General features: G+C 41.5%; 2 protein-coding genes across 2 annotated transcripts in view; both read right to left on the reverse strand.

Annotated features, from left to right (window-relative positions):
- Nucleotides 1-202: 202 nt before the first annotated feature.
- Nucleotides 203-20,339, reverse strand: LOC139370155 (cytochrome P450 3A27-like). Its single transcript, XM_071109481.1, has 13 exons — nucleotides 20,159-20,339; nucleotides 16,996-17,089; nucleotides 16,520-16,572; nucleotides 14,544-14,643; nucleotides 14,206-14,319; nucleotides 10,508-10,596; nucleotides 5,977-6,125; nucleotides 5,685-5,812; nucleotides 4,857-4,935; nucleotides 3,974-4,134; nucleotides 3,355-3,581; nucleotides 3,059-3,221; nucleotides 203-734 (listed from the first exon to the last, which is right to left on the reverse strand). The coding sequence occupies exons 1-13, from the start codon at nucleotides 20,230-20,232 to the stop codon at nucleotides 609-611; spliced, it is 1,557 nt and encodes a 518-aa protein (XP_070965582.1). The 5' UTR covers nucleotides 20,233-20,339; the 3' UTR covers nucleotides 203-608.
- A 918-nt stretch (nucleotides 20,340-21,257) lies between these two features.
- Nucleotides 21,258-22,990, reverse strand: part of LOC139370107 (cytochrome P450 3A27-like) — a 29,551-nt gene continuing 27,818 nt past the window's right edge. The window contains exon 13 of the mRNA XM_071109426.1: nucleotides 21,258-22,243. Within this exon, the coding sequence (XP_070965527.1) occupies nucleotides 22,139-22,243 (105 nt within the window). The 3' untranslated portion in view covers nucleotides 21,258-22,138. The remainder of the gene's footprint in view (nucleotides 22,244-22,990) is intronic.

A 22,990-nucleotide genomic window follows, 5' to 3' on the forward strand; every position in this document is an offset into this window, starting at 1 on the left:
TCCATAGTATTACTATCTCTCTTTTATCTGATGGAAATGGGTTTCTGAGTCCTACTCAAACCAAGCATGAGACTGAGACCAGCATTCAATCCCAGCGCTTTGTAAGCTATGTGACATTTTAAATGTAATTTCTGATTGAACTGACTGAACTGAACATTCATTGTGTGTGTGACTGTTTGAGGTTGTGGACAGGCGTCTTTTATACTGATAACAAGTTCAAACAGGTGCTATTAATACAGGTAACGAGTGGAGGACAGAGGAGCCTCTTAAAGAAGAAGTTACAGGTCTGTGAGAGCCAGAAATCTTGCTTGTTTGTAGGTGACCAAATACTTATTTTCCACCATCATTTGCAAATAAATTCATAAAAAATCCTACAATGTGATTTTCTGGATTTTTTTTCTCATTTTGTCTGTCATAGTTGAAGTGTACCTATGATGAAAATTACAGGCCTCTCGTCTTTTTAATTGGGAGAACTTGCACAATTGGTGGCTGACTAAATACTTTTTTGCCCCACTGTATATGGTAGGGTTCTCCAGGGTAGGGTAGGGTGGGGGGCTCTAGGGTCGGGTGGGGTGCTCTAGGGTAGGGTGGGGTGCTCCTGCATTCGGTCACGTTGTTGGACTCTTCAGAGAGGTGGCGGGGGTGTTGCTAAGGGTGTTGCTACGGGGCTCCAGCCTCAGTTTGATTGGTCGTTTTGGCATCAGCAAACCCTGGTTGTCAATCTCCAAAGGGATCTATAGAGAATAACAGGAAGTGTTAAAACAGGCGGTGACCATGTTAAAACAGGCGGTGACCATGTTAAATCATGTCCATGTTAAAACAGGTGGTGACCATGTTAACAGGTCCATGTTAAAACAGGTCCATGTTAAAACAGGTGGTGACCATGTTAAAACAGGTGGTGACCATGTTAACACAGGTGGTGACCATGTTAAAACAGATGGTGACCATGTTAAAACAGGTCCATGTTAAAACAGGTGGTGACCATGTTAACATATCCATGTTAAAACAGGCGGTGACCATGTTAAAACAGGTGGTGACCATGTTAAAACAGGTGGTGACCATGTTAACAGGTCCATGCTAAAACAGGTGGTGACCATGTTAACAGGTCCATGTTAAAACAGGTGGTGACCATGTTAACAGGTCCATGTTAAAACAGGTGGTGACCATGTTAAAACAGGTGGTGACCATGTTAACACAGGTGGCGACCATGTTAAAACAGACGGTGACCATGTTAAAACAGGTCCATGTTAAAACAGGTGGTGACCATGTTAACACATCCATGTTAAAACAGGCGGTGACCATGTTAAAACAGGTGGTGACCATGTTAAAACAGGTGGTGACCATGTTAAAAGGTCCATGCTAAAACAGGCGGTGACCATGTTAAAACAGGTGGTGAACATGTTAACAAATCCATGTTAAAACAGGTGGTGACCATGTTAAAACAGGTGGTGACCATGTCAAAACAGGAAGTGACAATGTTAACAGGTCCATGCTAAAACAGGTGGTGACCATGTCAAAACAGGTGGTGACCATGTTAAAACAGGTGGTGACCATGTTAACAGGTCCATGTTAAAACAGGTGGTGACCATGTTAACAGGTCCATGTTAAAACAGGCGGTGACCATGTTAACAGGTCCATGTTAAAACAGGCGGTGACCATGTTAAAACAGGTGGTGACCATGTTAAACAGGTGGTGACCATGTTAAAACAGGTGGTGACCATGTTAAAACAGGTGGTGACCATGTCAAAACAGGAAGTGACCATGTTAACAGGTCCATGCTAAAACAGGTGGTGACCATGTCAAAACAGGTGGTGACCATGTTAAAACAGGTGGTGACCATGTTAACAGGTCCATGTTAAAACAGGCGGTGACCATGTTAACAGGTCCATGTTAAAACAGGCGGTGACCATGTTAAAACAGGTGGTGACCATGTTAAACAGGTGGTGACCATGTTAAAACAGATGGTGACCATGTTAAAACAGACGGTGACCATGTTAAAACAGACGGTCACCATGTTAACAGGTCCATGTTAAAACAGGCGGTGACCATGTTAAAACAGGTGGTGACCATGTTAAACAGGTGGTGACCATGTTAAAACAGACGGTGACCATGTTAAAACAGGTGCTGACCATGTTAAAACAGACGGTGACCATGTTAAAACAGGTCCATGTTAAAACAGGTGGTGACCATGTTAAACAGGTGGTGACCATGTTAAAACAGACGGTGACCATGTTAAAACAGGTGCTGACCATGTTAAAACAGACGGTGACCATGTTAAAACAGGTCCATGTTAAAACAGGTAGTGACCATGTTAAAACAGGTCCATGTTAAAACAGGCGGTGACCATGTGAACACATCCATGTTAAAACAGGTGGTGACCATGTTAAAACAGGTGGTGACCATGTTAAAACAGGTGGTGACCATGTTAACACAGGTAGTGGCCATGTTAAAACAGGTGGTGACCATGTTAAAACAGGTGGTGACCATGTTAAAACAGGTGGTGACCATGTTAAAACAGGTGGTGACCATGTTAAAACAGGTGGTGACCATGTTAAAACAGGTGGTGACCATGTTAAAACAGGTGGTGACCATGTTAACACAGGTAGTGGCCATGTTAAAACAGGTGGTGACCATGTTAAAACAGGATGTGACCATGTTAAAACAGGTGGTGTCCATGTTAAAACAGGAAGTGACCATGTTAAAACAGGTGGTGACCATGTTAAAACAGGTGGTGACCATGTTAAAACAGGTGGTGACCATGTTAAAACAGACCATGTTGAACAGGAGGAGACCATGTTGAACAGGAGGTGACCATGTTGAACAGGAGGTGACCATGTTGAACAGGTGATGACCATGTTATAACAGGTCCATGTTAAAACAGGTGGTGACCATGTTAAAACAGGTGGTGACCATGTTAAAACAGGTGGTGACCATGTTAAAACAGGTGGTGACCATGTTAAAACAGGTGCCTACCACGTTAAAACAGGTGCTGACCAGGCTGAAACAGATACTGATTTTTGATGATGTCATATTCTGTCTGCTCAGGTGAGCGTCTCACCTCGGTCTCGTCGCAGACGGAGAAAGTGAAACTCTGGAGGATCTCGACCATGGCCAGTTTGATCATTATCAGGGCGAAGCGCATCCCGATACAGTTCCTGGGCCCCGCCCCAAACGGCATGTACGTGTACGGATCAATAGGCTCCTTGTTCTCCTTACTGAACCTGGACAGGGGGAGGGCAGACACATTACACATTGTATTGTAGTTGATTTGTGGTTGTGTTATTGTTGTACTGTGGTTGTATTAATAATAAGGTTGTGTTGTGGTTGGATTGTGGTTACGGTGCGGTCCAGTACCTCTCTGGTTTGAACTCCTCAGGGTCAGACCAGATCTCTGGGTCACGGTGGAGGGTCCACGTGGGAACCAGGACAACGCAGTCTTTGGGGATGACGATGCCGTTGATCTCCACCGTCTTCTTGGCGACCCTCTCCAGTCGCGGGGCGATGGGGTACAGTCTCAGAGACTCGTTCAACACACAGTCCAAATAGTCCATCTGCATCAGAGCTTCGTACTGGATTGGAGCCTGCACCATGGTTACATACAAATCAGAACCTCACCACATCTGTTGGAGAACACAGTATCTATTTCCTCCTGCAGTTTGGTCATGGTGTGGGGGTTACCTTGTTGGGGAACACAGTATCTATCTCCTCCTGCAATTTGGTCATGGTGTGGGGGTTACTTTGTTGGGGAACACAGTATCTTTCTCCTCCCGCAGTTTGGTCATGGTGTGGGGGTTACCTTGTTGGGGAACACAGTATCTATCTCCTCCTGCAGTTTGGTCATGGTGTGGGGGTTACCTTGTTGGGGAACACAGTATCTACCTCCTCCTGCAGTTTGGTCATGGTGTGGGGGTTACCTTGTTGGGGAACACAGTATCTACCTCCTCCTGGAGTTTGGTCATGGTGTGGGGGTTACCTTATTGGGGAACACAGTATCTATCTCCTCCTGCAGTTTGGTCATGGTGTGGGGATTGGTTGCCAGGTTATAGGCCAGGAAACTCATAGTAGTGCTGCTGGTCTCGTAGCCACCGAAGATGAAGATAATGGCCTGAGACAAGATCTCATGATCAGTCAGTCCTATGGAGGGAGAGAGAGAGGAGAGGAGGGAGGAGGAGAGAGAATATGTTTGTAGCAGGTGTGTGTTTGTAACAGGTGTGTGTTTGAAACAGTAATTTACAGGTGTGTGTTTGTAACAGGTGTGTGTTAATAACAGTAATTTACAGGTGTGTGTTTGTAACAGTAGTTTCCAGGTGTGTGTTTGTAACAGTAATTTACAGGTGTGTGTTTGTAACAGTAGTTTCCAGGTGTGTGTTTGTAACAGTAGTTTCCAGGTGTGTGTTTGTAACAGTAGTTTCCAGGTGTGTGTTTGTAACAGTAGTTTACAGGTGTGTGTTTGTAACAGTAGTTTACAGGTGTGTGTTGGTAACAATAGTTTCCAGGTGTGTGTTTGTAACAGTAGTTTACAGGTGTGTGATTGTAACAGTAGTTTACAGGTGTGCGTTTGTAACAGTAGTTTCCAGGTGTGTGTTTGTAACAGTAGTTTCCAGGTGTGTGTTTGTAACAGTAGTTTCCAGGTGTGTGTTTGTAACAGTAGTTTCCAGGTGTGTGTTTGTAACAGTAGTTTCCAGGTGTGTGTTTGTAACAGTAGTTTCCAGGTGTGTGTTTGTAACAGTAGTTTCCAGGTGTGTGTTTGTAACAGTAGTTTCCAGGTGTGTGTTTGTAACAGGTGTGTGTTTGTATCAGTAGTTTCCAGGTGTGTGTTTGTAACAGTAGTTTACAGGTGTTTGTTCGGCAGGTACCTTTAGACTGTTCCTCTCCTGTCTTTGTGTCGTTGCCTTTCTGAGAGTCGATCATCAGCTGTAAGAAATCCACCCGACTCTGCGAGCAGAATGAAATTAGGTCAAATATGTCCAATCACAGCCAACACAATAAGATTCTAATGGATCTGGTCCAATCACAACCAACACAATCAGATTCTAATGGATCTGGTCCAATCACAACCAACACAATCAGATTCTAATGGATCTGGTCCAATCACAACCAACACAATCAGATTCTAATGGATCTGGTCCAATCACAACCAACACAATCAGATTCTAATGGATCTGATTCCAATCACAACCAACTCAATCAGATTCTAATGGATCTGGTCCAATCACAACCAACACAATCAGATTCTAATGGATCTGGTCCAATCACAACCAACACAATCAGATTCTAATGGATCTGATTCCAATCACAACCAACTCAATAAGATTCTAATGGATCTGGTCCAATCACAACCAACACAATCAGATTCTAATGGATCTGATTCCAATCACAACCAACACAATCAGATTCTAATGGATCTGATTCCAATCACAACCAACTCAATAAGATTCTAATGGGTCTGGTCCAATCACAACCAACTCAATCAGATTCTAATGGATCTCGTCCAATAATAATAATCAACACAAACAGATTGTAATATGAATGAAGATATTTGGGTCCCAGTAATAGTGTTTTTCAATTCCGACATGATATCGATTTGGACATTCCATATTGGTGAAGAATATTACAGTACAAATATAAATGTACAGATGAAAATATCAACATAACAATCAAATATAAATATAAAACATGTTTACGGTAGAGTTCCCAGTGTCACGTCCAGATTTGATCTTAGCCAGCGAGGTGTAAAAGAAGTCCAACACCGCAGTCGGGAAGAAAGAAAACTTCATCTTCTCCAAGATAGGACCAGTGAAGGGAAAAAACACTGCAGAACGAGAGGAGGGGAGGAGGAGGAGGGGAGGGAAGAAGAGAGGAAGAGAGGAGGACGGGAGAGGAGGAGAGGAGTTGAGGACGGGAGAGGAGAGGAAAGTTTTATAAAAAGGTACACACGATTATAAAGAACAACTTTGTGTCTGTGTGTGGTCTCACAGATTAGGAGGAACAGTGGGTTGAACAGGTTAAACTTGAACATCTTCTTGACGTTGGAGACGAAGGGGTCTGAAGGGTTGTTCAGAGAGTCAATGTCCACACTGAAGGCTGTGCTGGTGACCACGTCCATACTGTAGGGCCCAAAGAACCTGCAACACAACCAGAATTACACACCTACTGACCATACAACTAGTGACCACAACTAGAGACCACAACTAGTCACCACCAACTACTGACCACCAACCACACAACCACTGACCACACAACCACTGACCACACAACTAGAGACCACAACTACTGACCACAACTACACAACTACTGACCGCACAACTACTGACCACACAACTACTGACCACACAACTACGGACCACAACCACAAAACTAACGACCACAAAACTACAGACCACACAACTACCGACCACACAACTACCGACCACACAACTACAGACCACACAACTACAGACCACAAAACTACCGACAACACAACTACGGACCACACAACTACTGACCACAACTGCACAATGACTGACCACAACTATTGACCGCAACTACTGACCACACAACTACTGACCACACAACCACTGGCAACAACTGCTGACCACACAACTGCTGACCACACAACTAAAACAAATCAAATGTATTTGTCACACAACTTGCCAGCTGCAACAGAGCCTGGACTCGAACCAGGATCTCTAGTGGCACTGTGATGCTTTAGACCACTTGGGAGGCTCCGGGTGACTGGAGTCTTTGACAAGTTTTGGGGCTCTGACAACGCCTAGTATATAGGTCCTGGATGACACTGTTGAAGTCGGAAGCCAAGCCAAATACATTTAAACTCAGTTTTTCACAATTCTTGACATTTAATCCTTAATTTTGTCCCTGTCTTGGGTCAGTTAGGATCACCACTTTATTTTAAGAATGTGAAATGTCAGAATAATAGTATAGAGAATTATTTATTTCAGCTTTATTTCATTCATCACATTCACAGTGGGTCAGAAGTTTACATACACTAAATTAGTATTTGGTAGCATTGCCTTTAAATTGTTTAACTTGGGTCAAACGTGTTGGGGTAGCCTTCCACAAGTTTCCAACAATAAGTTGGGTGAATGTTGGCCCATTCCTCCTGCCATAGCTGGTGTAACTGAGTCAGGTTTGTAGGCCTCCTTGCTCGCACACGCTTTTTCAGTTCTGCCAACACATTTTCTATATGATTGAGGTCGTGGCTTTGTCATGGCCACTCGTGTACCTTGACTTTGTTGTCCTTAAGCCATTTTGCCACAACTTTGGAAGTATGCTTGGGGTCAATGTCCGTTTGGAAGACCCATTTGCGACCAAGCTTTAACTTCCTGACTGATGTCTTGAGATGTTGCTTCAATATATCCACATAATTTTCGTGCCTCATGATGCCATCTATTTTGTGAAGTGCACCAGTCCCTCCTGCAGCAAAGCACCCCCCACAACATGATGCTGCCACCCCCCGTGCTTCACGGTTGGGATGGTGTTCTTCGGCTTGCAAGCCTCCCCCTTTTTCCTAACCGACTTGCCAAAACTATAGCTTGTTAACAAGAAATTTGTGGACTGGTTGAAAAGCGACCATGACTCCTACCTAAGTGTATGTAAACTTCCGACTTCAACTGTAGGTCCTGGATGGCAGGACCTACAGCTACTTTGTCTTGCTCACATTAAGGGAGAGGTTGTTGTCTTGGCACCACACTGCCAGGTCTCTGACTTCCTCCCTATAAGCTGTCTCATCGTTGTCGGTGATCAGGCCTTCCACTGTCTTCTCATCAGCAAACTTAATGATGGTGTTGGAGTCGTGCCTGGTCATGCAGTCGTGGGTGAACTGGGAGTACAGGATGGGTCTAAGCACAAACCCATGCGGGGCCCCCGTGGAGAGGATCAGCGTGGCGGATGTGTTGTTACCTACCCTCACCACCTGGGGGCGGCCCATCAGGAAGTCCGGGATCCAGTTGCAGAGGGAGGTGTTTAGTCCCAGGGTTCTTAGCTTAGTGATGAGCTTTGTGGGCACTATGGTGTTGAACGCTGAGCAGTAGTCAATGAACAGCATTCTCACATAGGTGTTCCTTTTGTCCATGTGGGAAAACACAGTGTGGAGTGCAATCGAGATTGCATCATCTGTGGATCAGTTGGGGCGGTATGTGAATTGGAGTGGGTGTAGTGTTTCCGAGATGATGGTGTTGATGTGAGCCACGGCCAGCCTTTCAAAGCACTTCATGGTTACCAACGTGAGTGCTATGGATCTGTTGGCGCAGTATGCTAGTCATGTAGGCAGGTTACGTTCGTTTTCATGGGCACAGGGACTATGGCGGTCTGCTTGAAACATGTAGGCATTACAGACTCGGACAGGGAGAGGTTGAAAATGAAAATGTCAGTGAAGACACTTGCCAGTTGGTCAGGACATGCTCTGAGTACACATCCTGGTAATCCGTCCTGCCCTGCGGTTGACTGGTAGATATTAGATCAAACGGATTTAAGTTAAAGTCCCCGGCCACACCGCTCATGGCCTTATTTTTGTATATTTTTATTTGACCTTTAATTAACTAGGCAAGTCAGTTAAAAACCTGTTGATGCCAGGGGTTCCTCTAGAGGAACGCCGCCGGTTAACGCCACAGGTCAAACTAAGTGCAGAAGCAAGCTTTATGATGTTTTAAACACACAAAACAAATTTCAATTCAACCGGTCATCGTCTGTCCTTCTTCTGAGTACTGGGACAAAGGAATGGCTGTGACCAATTCGCGCCCTAACGCACAGGTTTTTTCTCGCAGCACTTACTCAAATCACTCCCATAGGGCCAATTCTCGCGGGATTTGAACGATTAAACGCGCTACAGAATGAGGACATCTAGTGGAAGACATAGAAAGTGTCCCCAGATCCATAAGTGGTTGGGAAGGGTGGGGGCGATGACGTCAAAGTTGCTCCAACTTTCATGACCACAAAACTAGTTTGGAAGAATGCCTGCCCAGTGAGTTCTGCTATACTTACAGACATAATTCCAACGGTTTTAGAAGCTTTAGAGTGTTTTCTATCCAATAATAATTATTATATGCATATTGTAGAAAAGGCCCATGGAGTTGGTGGAATACTCCTTTAATTCATTGCCATTTACTCAGCTGGACAGGTCAGGTGGAAATGTCAGACAGATCTCAACTCCATAAAAGGAGGAAATTGCCATCGCCTGATCTCGCTGCTTTCTCTTCCTTAACTCCATCTGATCCAGAAGTTCTGTGCGTCCATGAATCCACGTAAGTCCACCGACTATGTTACCTTTCATCCGAATTATCTGTGGCGATCGGGAGAGTGGGCCATTCAGTTATTGTTTATAGGTTTTACCGCGGAGCGCGGCTTGGAGCGCACGCTTCAAACATATTGTGTAATGTGAATTGTCAATGATCACGGCCCTACGGATCCTCATAGGCCAATTATGCAATCGATATGGTTCATATGTATTGAAATGAATTATATGTACACATGAAGACAATTGAAAGAGTGAAATGAGAAACGTCATTGTTTGCTAACTGATTGACTTTGATGGGGATTATAGATTGTATAACCATTCACTGTTTGTATTCTTTCATGATTTATGATAAATAGTTACGAGCCTAAATGACTCGCGGATGATTACTATTGACTTAATGAACTGAACTGTTGACCTCCCTAACTTGTGTTAATAATGAATGATATGATTTGATCTTTGATTATGAATCTGATTGGATACATGTTATTTGTTTCCTTTGTGATGCAGCACAGACTACTCAGTAAATATACCACTTTATGGTTAAAGGAATTCCTGCCTCAGTCTCATCCATTCCTCTGTCACCTGACACGTGACCACCTGTTCACCTTCACTGTCAGTCATCCTAGCTGTCCAGCTACTCACACAGATTCCACTAATCTTTCACATATATTAGCAATTTTTGACAAATTCTTTTTCAGTTTACTAGGGGTACCCAATTCCTCCAAAGGGGGCATAAGTCAGCCATATCCTCAACAGGATTTATTACATTTTATTTGACCTTTAATTAACAAGTCAGTTAAGATTACATTTTTATTTGACCTTTAACTAGGCAAGGCAGTTAAGATTACATTTTTATTTTCAATGATACTGTCCCTTATACAGCTTATCATGAGGTGCTCTACCTCAGGCCAAGAGTGTGGTCGGGGGCGTCGGGTTGTGGTGGTAAATAGACTGCTACGATACTATTGGTCGGGGGCATCGGGTTGTGGTGGTAAATAGACTGCTACGATACTATTGGTCGGGGGCGTCGGGTTGTGGTGGTAAATAGACTGCTACGATACTATTGGTGAAATCTTGGTAGATAGTGTGGTCTACAGCTTATCATGAGGTACTCTACCTCAGGCCAAAAGTGTGCAAAGCTGTTATCAAGGCAATGGGTGGCTATATGTGTGTGTGTGTGTGTGTGTGTGTGTGTGTGTGTGTGTGTGTGTGTGTATTATAATCAAGACTCAGAGTTGTAAGGTGAAAAGCCAGAGGTTAGGAATCAGGACTCACTCCTTCACTTCGATGGTCTGGTCTTTATCTGCCTGCTTCTTCATTCCATTCAGCAGGTTAGCAGAGTGCTGCTTCATGATACCAAACATCTAGAGGAGAGAGAGAGAGGTAGAGAGAGAGAGAGAGAGGTAGAGAGACAGCAGTAGAGAGGTAGAGAGAGAGAGAGAGAGAGGTAGTGAGACAGCAGTAGAGAGGTAGAGAGAGAGAGAGAGAGAGAGAGAGAGAGGTAGAGAGACAGCAGTAGAGAGCAGTAGAGAGGTAGAGAGAGAGAGAGAGAGAGGTAGAGAGACAGCAGTAGAGAGCAGTAGAGAGGTAGAGAGAGAGAGGTAGTGAGACAGCAGTAGAGAGGTAGAGAGAGAGAGAGAGAGAGGTAGAGAGACAGCAGTAGAGAGCAGTAGAGAGGTAGAGAGAGAGAGGTAGAGAGACAGCAGTAGAGAGGTAGAGAGAGAGAGAGAGAGGAGAGACAGAGGTAGAGTGAGGTAGAGAGACAGCAGTAGAGAGTTAGAGAGGTAGAGAGAGAGGGAGAGAGAGAGAGAGGTAGAGAGACAGCAGTAGAGAGCAGTAGAGAGGTAGAGAGAGAGATAGGTAGAGATACAGCAGTAGAGAGCAGTAGAGAGGTAGAGAGAGAGAGGTAGAGAGAGAGACAGCAGTAGAGAGCAGTAGAGAGGTAGAGAGAGAGAGAGGTAGAGACAGCAGTAGAGAGGTAGAGAGAGAGAGAGAGAGAGAGACAGCAGTAGAGAGCAGTAGAGAGGTAGAGAGAGAGAGAGAGAGAGAGAGAGAGGTAGAGAGACAGCAGTAGAGAGGTAGAGAGAGGTAGAGACAGCAGTAGAGAGGTAGAGAGAGGTAGAGAGACAGCAGTAGAGAGTTATGTAGCGAGAGGGGGAGAGAGAGAGAGGTAGAGAGACAGCAGTAGAGAGGTAGAGAGAGAGAAGTAGAGATACAGCAGTAGAGAGCAGTAGAGAGGTAGAGAGAGAGAGGTAGAGAGACAGCAGTAGAGAGCAGTAGAGGTAGAGAAAGAGAGAGAGGTAGAGAGACAGCAGTAGAGAGCAGTAGAGAGGTAGAGAGAGAGAGAGAGGTAGTGAGACAGCAGTAGAGAGGTAGAGAGAGAGAGAGAGGTAGAGAGACAGCAGTAGAGAGCAGTAGAGAGGTAGAGAGAGAGGTAGAGAGACAGCAGTAGAGAGGTAGAGAGAGAGAGAGGAGAGACAGCAGTAGAGAGGTAGAGAGAGGTAGAGAGACAGCAGTAGAGAGTTAGAGAGGTAGAGAGAGAGGGAGAGAGAGAGAGAGGTAGAGAGACAGCAGTAGAGAGCAGTAGAGAGGTAGAGAGAGAGATAGGTAGAGATACAGCAGTAGAGAGCAGTAGAGAGGTAGAGAGAGAGAGACAGCAGTAGAGAGCAGTAGAGAGGTAGAGAGAGAGGTAGAGAGACAGCAGTAGAGAGGTAGAGAGAGAGAGAGACAGCAGTAGAGAGCAGTAGAGAGGTAGAGAGAGAGAGAGAGAGGTAGAGAGACAGCAGTAGAGAGGTAGAGAGAGAGAGAGAGGTAGAGACAGGAGTAGAGAGCAGTAGAGAGGTAGAGAGAGGTAGAGAGACAGCAGTAGAGAGTTAGGTAGCGAGAGGGGGAGAGAGAGAGAGGTAGAGAGACAGCAGTAGAGAGCAGTAGAGAGGTAGAGAGAGAGATAGGTAGAGATACAGCAGTAGAGAGGTAGAGAGAGAGACAGCAGTAGAGAGCAGTAGAGAGGTAGAGAGAGAGAGAGGTAGAGAGACAGCAGTAGAGAGGTAGAGAGAGAGAGAGAGAGAGAGAGACAGCAGTAGAGAGCAGTAGAGGTAGAGAGAGAGAGAGAGAGAGGTAGAGAGACAGCAGTAGAGAGGTAGAGAGAGAGAGAGAGGTAGAGACAGCAGTAGAGAGCAGTAGAGAGGTAGAGAGAGGTAGAGAGACAGCAGTAGAGAGTTAGATAGGTAGAGAGAGAGAGAGTGAGAGGTAGAGATACAGCAGTAGAGAGGTAGAGAGAGAGAGGTAGAGAGAGAGGTAGAGAGACATCAGTAGAGAGCAGTAGAGAGGTAGACAGAGAGAGGGGTAGAGAGAGATGGAAAGATATAATTAAAAACAGAGAAAACTAGATTCCAACTCCATGCAAATGCCCATGATTTTGGATTGAGATGTTTGACGAGCAGGTGTCCACATACTTTTGTTGATTTCGTGTATATACTGCAGACAGACCGACCATTTGGAAATTGCTCCCAAGGATGAACCAGACTTTTGGAGGGCTACATTTTTTTTTCTGAGGTCTTGGCCGATTTCTTTTGATTTTCCCATGATGTCAAGCAAAGAGACACTGAGTTTGAAGGAAGGCCTTGAAATACATCCACAGGTACACCACCAATTTACTCAAATGATGTCAATTAGCCTATCAGAAGCTTCTAAAGCCATGACAGAATTTTCTGGAATATTCCAAACTTAAAGGCACAGTCAACTTAGTGTGTGTGAACTTCTGACCCACTGGAATTGTGATATAGTGAATTATAAGTGAAATAATCTGTCTGTAAACAATTGTTGGAAAAATGTACTTTTGTCATTCACAAAGTAGATGTCCTCACCGACGATTGTATCAACATAATGTACATGATGTCTATACATCCCATCACATTAGGGGAGGCAGGTAACCTAGTGGCTAGGACGTTGGACTAGTAACGGGAAGGTTGCTTTATCGAATCCCCGAACTGACAAGGTAAAAACCATTTGTTCTACCCCTGAAAAGGGCAGTTAACCCACTGTTCCTAGGCCGTCATTGTAAATAAGAATTTGTTTGTAACTGAATTGCCTAGTTAAATAAAGGTAAAATCCATTTTAAAAAGATATACTTTTATATTATATTTTATACTCCAGACTTCGACGTTGCTCATCCTAATATTTCTATATTTCTTAATTCCATTATTTTACTTTTAGACTTGTGTGTATTGTTGTGTCTTGTTTGATATTACTGCACTGTTGGAGCCAGGAACAGAAACATTTCACTACACCCATAACTGCTAAATATGTGTTTGTGACTAATACAATTTGATTTGATTTAGGTTTGAGTTCATAACAAGCGATAACGAGTTAATAGTTTATAACAAGTTATAAAGAGTTTATAACAAGCTATAATGAGTTAATAGAGTTTAAAACAAGCTATAAAGAGTTTATAAAGAGTTTATAACAAGCTATAATGAGTTAGTAAACAGTTTATAACAAGCTATGGTGAGTTAATAGAGAGTTTATAACAAGCTATAATTAGTTTATAAAGAGTTTACATCAAGCTATAATGAGTTTGAGGAGTTTATAATAAGCTATGAGTTAGTAAAGAGTTCATAACAAGCTATAAGTTGTTTATATAAAGCTATAATGAGTTAATAAGGTGTTTATAACAAGCTATTAAGTGTTTATAACGAGCTATAATGAGTTAATTAAGTGTTTATAACGAGCTATAATGAGTTAATTAAGTGTTTATAACGAGCTATAATGAGTTAATTAAGTGTTTATAACAAGCTATAATGAGTTAATTAAGTGTTTATAACAAGCTATAATGAGTTTATAGAGTTTATAACAAGCTATAATGAGTTAATGAAGAGTTATAACATATATAACATATAACATATATAACATATATAATGAGTTTATAACAAGTTGATAAACATAGAAAGGGAGAGATGGAGGGATGGTTCTACCTCTTTCAGTCGTCCAGAGGTAAAGGAAGGTGAGAGGACACTGCGGATCCGTCTCCATGTATCGTCCTCGGCAATGGACACCGCGTCAAACAGCTCACCGTTCAGAATGATGTTCTTAAACAACAGTTGTATTAATTATATGATTTAATAATGATCACAGTATTTACATAATATTCACACTACTTTAAAATGTATGAATAATGAATGCCACAAATAATGAATAAATAATATCAGTCATAATGTTAGGATTATAATTATTCAGATTATTATTAGGGGTGTGTGTATGTGTGTGTATGCGTGTGCGTGTGTGTGTGTGTGTGTGTGTGTGTGTGTCTCACCCTGCGGTTGGTAAAGATGTTGTAACACTCTTTAATCAGGACGGTCTTGATCATGCTTTTGTCCATGATACACAGAACAGGCTGCCTCCCATCATAGATCCTTCACAGAGGAGAAACACACACCTGGCTTTATGGTACACAGAACAGACTGCCTCCCATCATAGATGCTTCACAGATCCTCCCGTCATAGATCCTTCACAGAGGCATTTCATTAAGTTACAGCCTTATTCTAAAATGGATTAAATAAAATAAAAAAATCATAAATCTACACACAATACCCCATAATGACATCACAATACCCCATAATGACATCACAATACCCCATAACGAGAAGAGAAAAACAGAAATACCTTAGTTAAATAAGTATTCAGACCGTTTGCTAAGAGACTGAAAATTGAGCTCAGGTGCATTTTGTTTCTATTGGTCATGCTTGAGATGTTTCTCCAACTTGATTGGAGTACACCTGTGGTAAATTCCATTGATTGGACATGATTTGTAAAGGCAAACACCTGTCTTTTTAAGGTTCCACAGTTGACAGAGCATGTCAGAGCAAACGCCAAGCCATGAGGTCGAAGATGGCAGAACCTTCCAGGAGGAGAACCATATCTACAGCACTCCACCAATCAGGCCTTTATGGTAGAGTGGCCAGACGGAAGCCACTCCTCAGTAAAAAGGCACATGACAGCCCGCTTGGAGTTTGTCAAAAGGTAACTAAAGACTCTCAGACAATGAGAAACAAGATTCTCTGGTCAGATGAAATCAAGATTAAACTCTTTGGCCTGAATGCCAAGGTTCACGTCTGGATGAAACATGGCACCATCCCTACGGTGAAGCATGGTGGTGGCAGCATCATTATGTTGGGATGTTTTTCAGCGGCAGGGACTGGCAGACTAGTCAGGATTGAGGGAAAGATGAACAGAGCAAAGTTTAGAGAGATCCATGATGAAAGTCTGCTCAAGACCTCAGACTGGAGTGAAAACAAACAGGTTTTGCTTTGTCATTATGGGGTATTGTGATGTCATAATGGGGTATTGTGATGTCATAATGGGGTATTGTGATGTCATAATGGGGTATTGTGATGTCATTATGGGGTATTGTGATGTCATAATGGAGTATTGTGTGAGTAGATTGATGAGGAAAAAAACGATTAAATCCATTTTAGAATAAGGCTATAATGTAAATAAATGTGGAAGAAAGTGAAGGTTGTCTGGATGCACCTACAATCCTACATGATACACAGAACAGACTCCCTCCCATCATAGATCCTTCACAGAGGAGAAACACACCTGGCTTTAACCACTATATATATATACACCTACATGGTACACAGAACAGACTGAAACACACCTGGCTTTAACCACTATATATCCACCTACATGGTACACAGAACAGACTGCCTCCCATCATAGATCCTTCACAGAAGAGAAACACACCTGGCTTTAACCACTATATATACACCTACATGGTACACAGAACAGACTGAAACACACCTGGCTTTAACCACTATATATACACCTACATGGTACACAGAACAGACTGAAACACACCTGGCTTTAACCACTATATATACACCTACATGGTACACAGAACAGACTCCCTCCCATCATAGATCCTTCACAGAGGAGAAACACACCTGGCTTTAACCACTATATATACACCTACATGGTACACAGAACAGACTCCCTCCCATCATAGATCCTTCACAGAGGAGAAACACATTTGGCTTTAACCACTATATATCCACCTACATGGTACACAGAACAGACTGCCTCCCATCATAGATCCTTCACAGAGTAGAAACACAGACACACATTTAACCACCTCATATAAAACTACAAAGAAAACAGTAGTCGAGTTGTTGTTGATATTATTACTATCATTCCTCATTATTACATGACAGCTCCAGCAGGTGATGAATTGAAAAAGCATAGTACAGTTGTGAGTCATCCTAGTACGGTACAGCCAACTGAACTCACCCCCAGATTCTCCCGTACTTCTGATAGCACTCTGTGTCAAAGTTAGTGATGCCCTGTAGAGAGAGAGAGAGAGTGAGAGAGAGAGAGAGAGACAGAGAGAGAGAGAGAGAGAGCGAGAGAGAGAGAGAGAGAGAGAGAGAGAGAGAGAGAGAGAGAGAGAGAGAGAGAGAGAGAGAGAGAGAGAAAATAGCTGATTCATGCCCTAGGAGGTCGTGTAGGTGTGTCCTACAGCTGAACAGAGAACACACCTGAAATAGGTGAGGGTTGAGGAGGGTTTGTTATTTTATATGGTCCCCAGGGTCAATAACACAACTTCTAGACTGATCATGTCTCAAATTACCTAGTATTTATCTATTGTTCAAACAACAAACAAAGCTAGTCCTCTTTTTCCTTCTCAGTGTATTGTTTTACATAGGAGAAAAATAACACTGTTGTTTAAAATATGAGAGAGATGTTTATTCTGAATGGGTACTAACCTTTCTATACCCCATCATTGTACCAAAGTAAGGTAGGGGTTTGGGACCAGGGATACCCATCTTAGTGAATACACCATAGGGCCAGTACCCGTACCTGTATACACACACACACACATACACACACACACACACACACACACACACACACACACACACACACACTGTAAATAGTAATATGTTCTAGAGAAGTCAGATTAAGTAAAATATCTGTAAATAACCAAGTGTTTCTGTATATAACCATGTTATTCTGTATATAGCCATGTTATTCTGTATATAACCATGTTATTCTGTATATAGCCATGTTATTCTGTATATAACCATGTTATTCTGTATATAACCATGTTATTCAGTGTATAACCATGTTATTCTGTATATAGCCATGTTATTCTGTACATAACAATGTATTCTGTAGATAGCCATGCAATTCTGTATATAACCATGTTATTCTGTATATAACCATGTTATTCTGTATATAGCCATGTTATTCTGTATATAGCCATGTTATTCTGTATATAGCCATGTTATTCTGTACATAACCATGTTATTCTGTACATACCTATTTTATTCTGTATATAACCATGTTATTCTGTATATAACCATGTTATTCTGTATATAGCCATGTTATTCTCTATATATAGCCATGTTATTCTGTATATAGCCATGTTATTCTCTATATATAGCCATGTTATTCTGTATATAGCCATGTTATTCTCTATATATAGCCATGTTATTCTGTATATAGCCATGTTATTCTCTATATATAGCCATGTTATTCTGTATATAGCCATGTTATTTTCTATATATAACCATGTTATTCTGTACATAACCATGTTATTCTGTATATAGCCATGTTATTCTCTATATATAGCCATGTTATTCTGTATATAGCCATGTTATTCTCTATATATAGCCATGTTATTCTGTATATAGCCATGTTATTCTCTATATATAACCATGTTATTCTGTACATAACCATGTTATTCTGTATATAACCATGCTATTCTGTGTATAACCATGTTATTCAGTTTTTAGCCATGTTATTCTGTATAAAACCATGTTATTGCGTATATAACCATGTTAATCTCTAAATAACCATGCTATTCTGTGTATAACCATGTTATTCAGTTTTTAGCCATGTTACTCTGTATAAAACCATGTTATTGCGTATATAACCATGTTATTCTGTATATAACCATGTTATTCTGTATATAGCCATGTTACTCTCTATATAAACATGTTATTCTGTATACAACCATGTTATTCTGTTTTTAGGCATGTTATTCTGTATATAACCATGTTAATCTCTAAATTACCATGCTATTCTGTGTATAACCATGTTATTTAGTACATAACCATGTTATTCTGCATATAACCATGTTATTCTGTATATAGCCATGTTACTCTGTATATAACCATGTTAATATGTATATGTTATTATGTATATAGCCATGTTACTCTGTATATAGCCATGTTATTATGTATATAGCCATGTTATTCTGTTTTTAACCATGTTATTCTGTATATCAAATCAAATCAAATGTATTAATATAGCCCTTCGTACATCAGCTGATATCTCAAAGTGCTGTACAGAAACCCAGCCTAAAACCCCAAACAGCAAGCAATGCAGGTGTAGAAGCACGGTGGCTAGGAAAAACTCCCTAGAAAGGCCAAAACCTAGGAAGAAACCTAGAGAGGAACCAGGCTATGTGGGGTGGCCAGTCCTCTTCTGGCTGTGCCGGGTGGAGATTATAACAGAACATGGCCAAGATGTTCAAATGTTCATAAATGACCAGCATGGTCGAATAATAGTAAGGCAGAACAGTTGAAACTGGAGCAGCAGCACAGTCAGGTGGACTGGGGACAGCAAGGAGTCATCATAACCATGTTAATCTCTAAATAACCATGCTTTTCTGTGTATAACCATGTTATTTAGTACATAACCATGTTATTCTGTATATAACCATGTTATTCTGTATATAACCATGTTAATCTCTAAATAACCATCCTATTCTGTGTATAACCATGTTATTTAGTACATAACCATGTTATTCTGTATATAACCATGTTATTCTGTATATAACCATGTTAATCTCTAAATAGCCATCCTAGTCTGTGTATAACCATGTTATTTAGTACATAACCATGTTATTCTGTATATAACCATGGTATTCTGTATATAACCATGCTAATCTCTAAATAACAATGTTATTCTGTGTATAACCATGTTATTTAGTACATAACCATGTTATTATGTATATAGCCATGTTACTCTTTATATAACCATGTTTATCTGTATATAGCCATGTTACTCTGTATATAACCATGTTTTTCTGTATATAGCCATGTTATTCTGTATATAGCCATGTTAATCTTTATATAGCCATGTTATTCTGTATATTAACATGTTACCATTGTGACACAGCCTGATCTGTTTCACCTGTCTATTGAGCCTTTTCCAGAACATGTGTGGCCATGATACATTTCAGGAAGGTCTGCAAGATGAGTGCACTCTTTATGTGGGTTTGGGTCATCAGACACCATTAGACATGCACCTGTCTGGGGGAGTGGACATGGCTGTTTATTTTGGTAGCAGTGGTATGGTCTAATATATACTGTTGCTATGGTTACACCTCTTGGGATTTTACCAGAACATGAGTGTTCCTTTCAGAGGAGTTAGCAGGATGACATGTACTGGTTATTTCTATGGACTGTTGCTATTGTTACACAACTTGGGATTTTATCAGAACATGAGTGTTCCTTTCAGAGGAGTTAGCAGGATGACATGTACTGGTTATTTCTATGGACTGTTGCTATGTTCCTACATTCACCTGTCCTAGTCGAGAACATGTCTGTATTGTTGAACTATTGCTGTGGCTCTAAAGTTTCCAAGCCCTAAAGTGAAACCAAACTAAACTTAGTGCAAGGCAATAAGATAACGGTAGTTAAATGCCAGATGGAGGACAGCTGTATAAGAAGTGTTTGCCAAGACTGGAAAAGTTGTTGTTTTCAATGAACCAGCTCGCTCGGCTTTTATCATGTCTTAATACAAGTCTATTTGAACTCACAGGCTCCGGAATTTGTGAAATATTATTGACTGATTATTTCCACGACATAAACTACGATGCATGTGACAAATAACATTTGATTTGATGTAAGTCCTTACACTAAAATGAGGGTGATGAGGAGGGCCAGGAGGGTCCAGGTCTCAGCGGAGAAGTATGGCAGAAAACTCATCATCTTTTCCCCCGTTTCGGATTCCTGCTGGTTCTGAAAACAAAGGCTCCGTTTTCTCTCAGGTTCGTTTACTTCTCCGATGTCGACTACCGACCGCTGCTCTTCTCCGTGCTCTGTTTGAGACCGTGCAGGTTGCAAGTGATTATTATATCCTGTCGGAAAAGCACCTGTGTGATGCTAGCTAGAATAAGGTTGAGCAACAATGGAATTTGCGTTTTGCCTTCAAAATAAGAGTCCAATATTGAAACGGATGCAAACAGATACAAATCATGTAATAATGCCATATTTGGATTAGATATTGCTAAACAAGGTTGGAATGTTGTTATATGAATTAAAACAAAGATAATAAGTAGTTCATTTGACACACAAAAAAATTGTTGAAGTCCCACTGTGGCTGTATTAGAATTGCATTGAGGCAGACTTCTACTGCACTTTACAGCATTACCTCTGTATCTTGGGTCCATGAAATGTGAAGAGTTTACACAAATAATTGTGTCATAGCTCATATTGCAGGACTTTAACTGTGGGAAATCACCTCACAAGTACATAGGTAAGAATGTACATTAAAATATGAATGGTCAATAGGCACTATAGGCTGAACTGGGAGGAAATCAACTCACAATGCAGTAATGGTAGATATTAGTTCTATGTGAACTGGGAGGAAATCACCTCACTATGCAGTAATGGTAGATAGTAGCTCTATGTGAACTTTGCTCTATTCTCTACACTGTGTTTATGAATGCAGAAAGTACAAGAGCTGTAAAATGTGGAAAGTGGATTAATAGTTTGTAATGGGACCTGGGTGGTGTATTTACATCCAACGGCCACACAGGGGCGGTATTGGGATCTGAAAAGAAACGTGTGTGGATGACCAAGTCATAACACTACAATTAGGCCTAGCTGAATGAAATTATAAATACAGTATGTCTTGATAACTAACACAAATCAATCTATATTGATTGTTCTCATGTATATTTGTGTGCGTTTGTGTCTTAAGTTTTGTCTTATGAATAAATACACAGACGACCTTGTTCATTAGTGTGATGATTTTATTGGTTTGTGATGATTAAAGTTAAAACCAAGCAGCTGCAGGGATCATCTCAACAGACAGTAAAGATTATATTTTGGAATGACTGGACAGCAGAACACCCAGAGGAACAGAATGAGAGTACAGTTCTAGAGAACACCAGCTAGAGTTCTACATTCTAGGAGAATTCCAGCCACCAGCCAGTAGTGTGCAGGATCCAGACATGACATCATGCCATGGATTTAATACCCCCTGGTGTCTAACTATAACAAGACATGTACCTCTAATGCATCCATAGTATTACTATCTCTCTTTTATCTGGTGGAAATGGGTTTCTGAGTCCTAATCAAACCAAGCATGAGACTGAGACCAGCATTCAATCCCAGCGCTTTGTAAGCTATGCGCCATTTTAAAGGTAATTTCTGATTGAACTGACATATGCAACATTTATTGTGAATGCAGTTCTTATTATCATATTATATTAAGTAGCCTATTGAATCCCAGCCTGAATATTCAGTAGCCTATAGCAGGGTCAGGATAAGGACTGAATATTCAGTAGCCTATAGCAGGGTCAGGATAAGGACCGAATATTCAGTAGCCGATAGATAGATAGATAGATAGATAGATAGATAGATAGATAGATAGATAGATAGATAGATAGATAGATAGATAGGTAGATAGATAGATAGATAGATTGAAAATTTGGCAGCACGTCCAACCGGCCTCACAACGGCAGACCACATGTAACCACACCAGCTCAGGATCATTAGCGGGGTGAGGGGGCGTGCAGAGAAGAATTTCTGTCTGTAGTAAAGCCCTTTTGTGTGTGGGGAGAGAGAGAGAGAGAGGGGGGTACTGCATTCGGTCATGTTGTTGGACTTGTCAGGTGGCGGTGGTATTGCTAAGGTTGTTGATACGGGACTCCAGCCTCAGTTTGATTGGTCGTTTGGGCATCAGCAAACCCTGCTTGTCCATCTCCAATGGGATCTATAGGGAAAAACAGAACAGAACATAACCCTGGTTGTACATCTCCAACAGGACCTATAGAGAATAAGAGACCATGTAGAACCAGGTGCTGACCATGTTAAACAGGTGCTGACCATGTTAAATAGGTAGTGACCATGTTAAAACAGGTGGTGACCATGTAAAACAGGTGGTGACCATGTAAAACAGGTGGTGACCATGTTAAAACAGGTCCATGTTAAAACAGGAGATCACCATGTTAAAACAGGTGGTGACCATGTTAAAACAGGAGCTGACCATGTTTAAACAGGTGGTGACCATGTTAAAACAGGTCCATGTTAAAAAAGGAGTTCACCATGTTAAAACAGGTGGTGACCATGTTAAAACAGGTGGTGACCATGTTAAAACAGGTGGTGACCATGTTAAAACAGATGGTGACCATGTTAAAACAGGTCCATGTTAAAACAGGTAGTGACCATGTTAAAACAGGTGGTGACCATGTTAAAACAGGTGGTGACCATGTTAAAACAGGTGGTGACCATGTTAAAACAGGTCCATGTTAAAACAGGTAGTGGCCATGTTAAAACAGGTGGTGACCATGTTAAAACAGGTGGTGAACATGTTAAAACAGGCTCTGACCATGTTAAACAAGAACTGACCATGTTAAAAAAAGGTTCTGACCATGTTTAAACAGGTGGTGACCATGCTAAAACAGGTGGTGACCATGTTAAAACAGGTCCATGTTAAAACAGGAGCTGACCATGTTAAAAC

The sequence above is a fragment of the Oncorhynchus clarkii genome, chromosome 17 (genome assembly GCF_045791955.1).
Source record: "Oncorhynchus clarkii lewisi isolate Uvic-CL-2024 chromosome 17, UVic_Ocla_1.0, whole genome shotgun sequence".
Classification (NCBI taxonomy): domain Eukaryota; kingdom Metazoa; phylum Chordata; class Actinopteri; order Salmoniformes; family Salmonidae; genus Oncorhynchus; species Oncorhynchus clarkii.

What these genes read in the sequence shown, in the direction of transcription:
- LOC139370155 (XM_071109481.1), bottom strand. Translation starts at nt 20,232, where the DNA reads ATGATGAGTTTTCTGCCATACTTCTCCGCTGAGACCTGGACCCTCCTG. An exon ending in ACATCTTTACCAACCGCAGG is followed by an intron (nt 14,320 to 14,543) that starts GTGAGACACACA and finishes CTGTTGTTTAAG; the next exon opens with AACATCATTCTGAACGGTGA. An exon ending in CCGTCTGCGACGAGACCGAG is followed by an intron (nt 735 to 3,058) that starts GTGAGACGCTCA and finishes TATTCTCTATAG; the next exon opens with ATCCCTTTGGAGATTGACAA.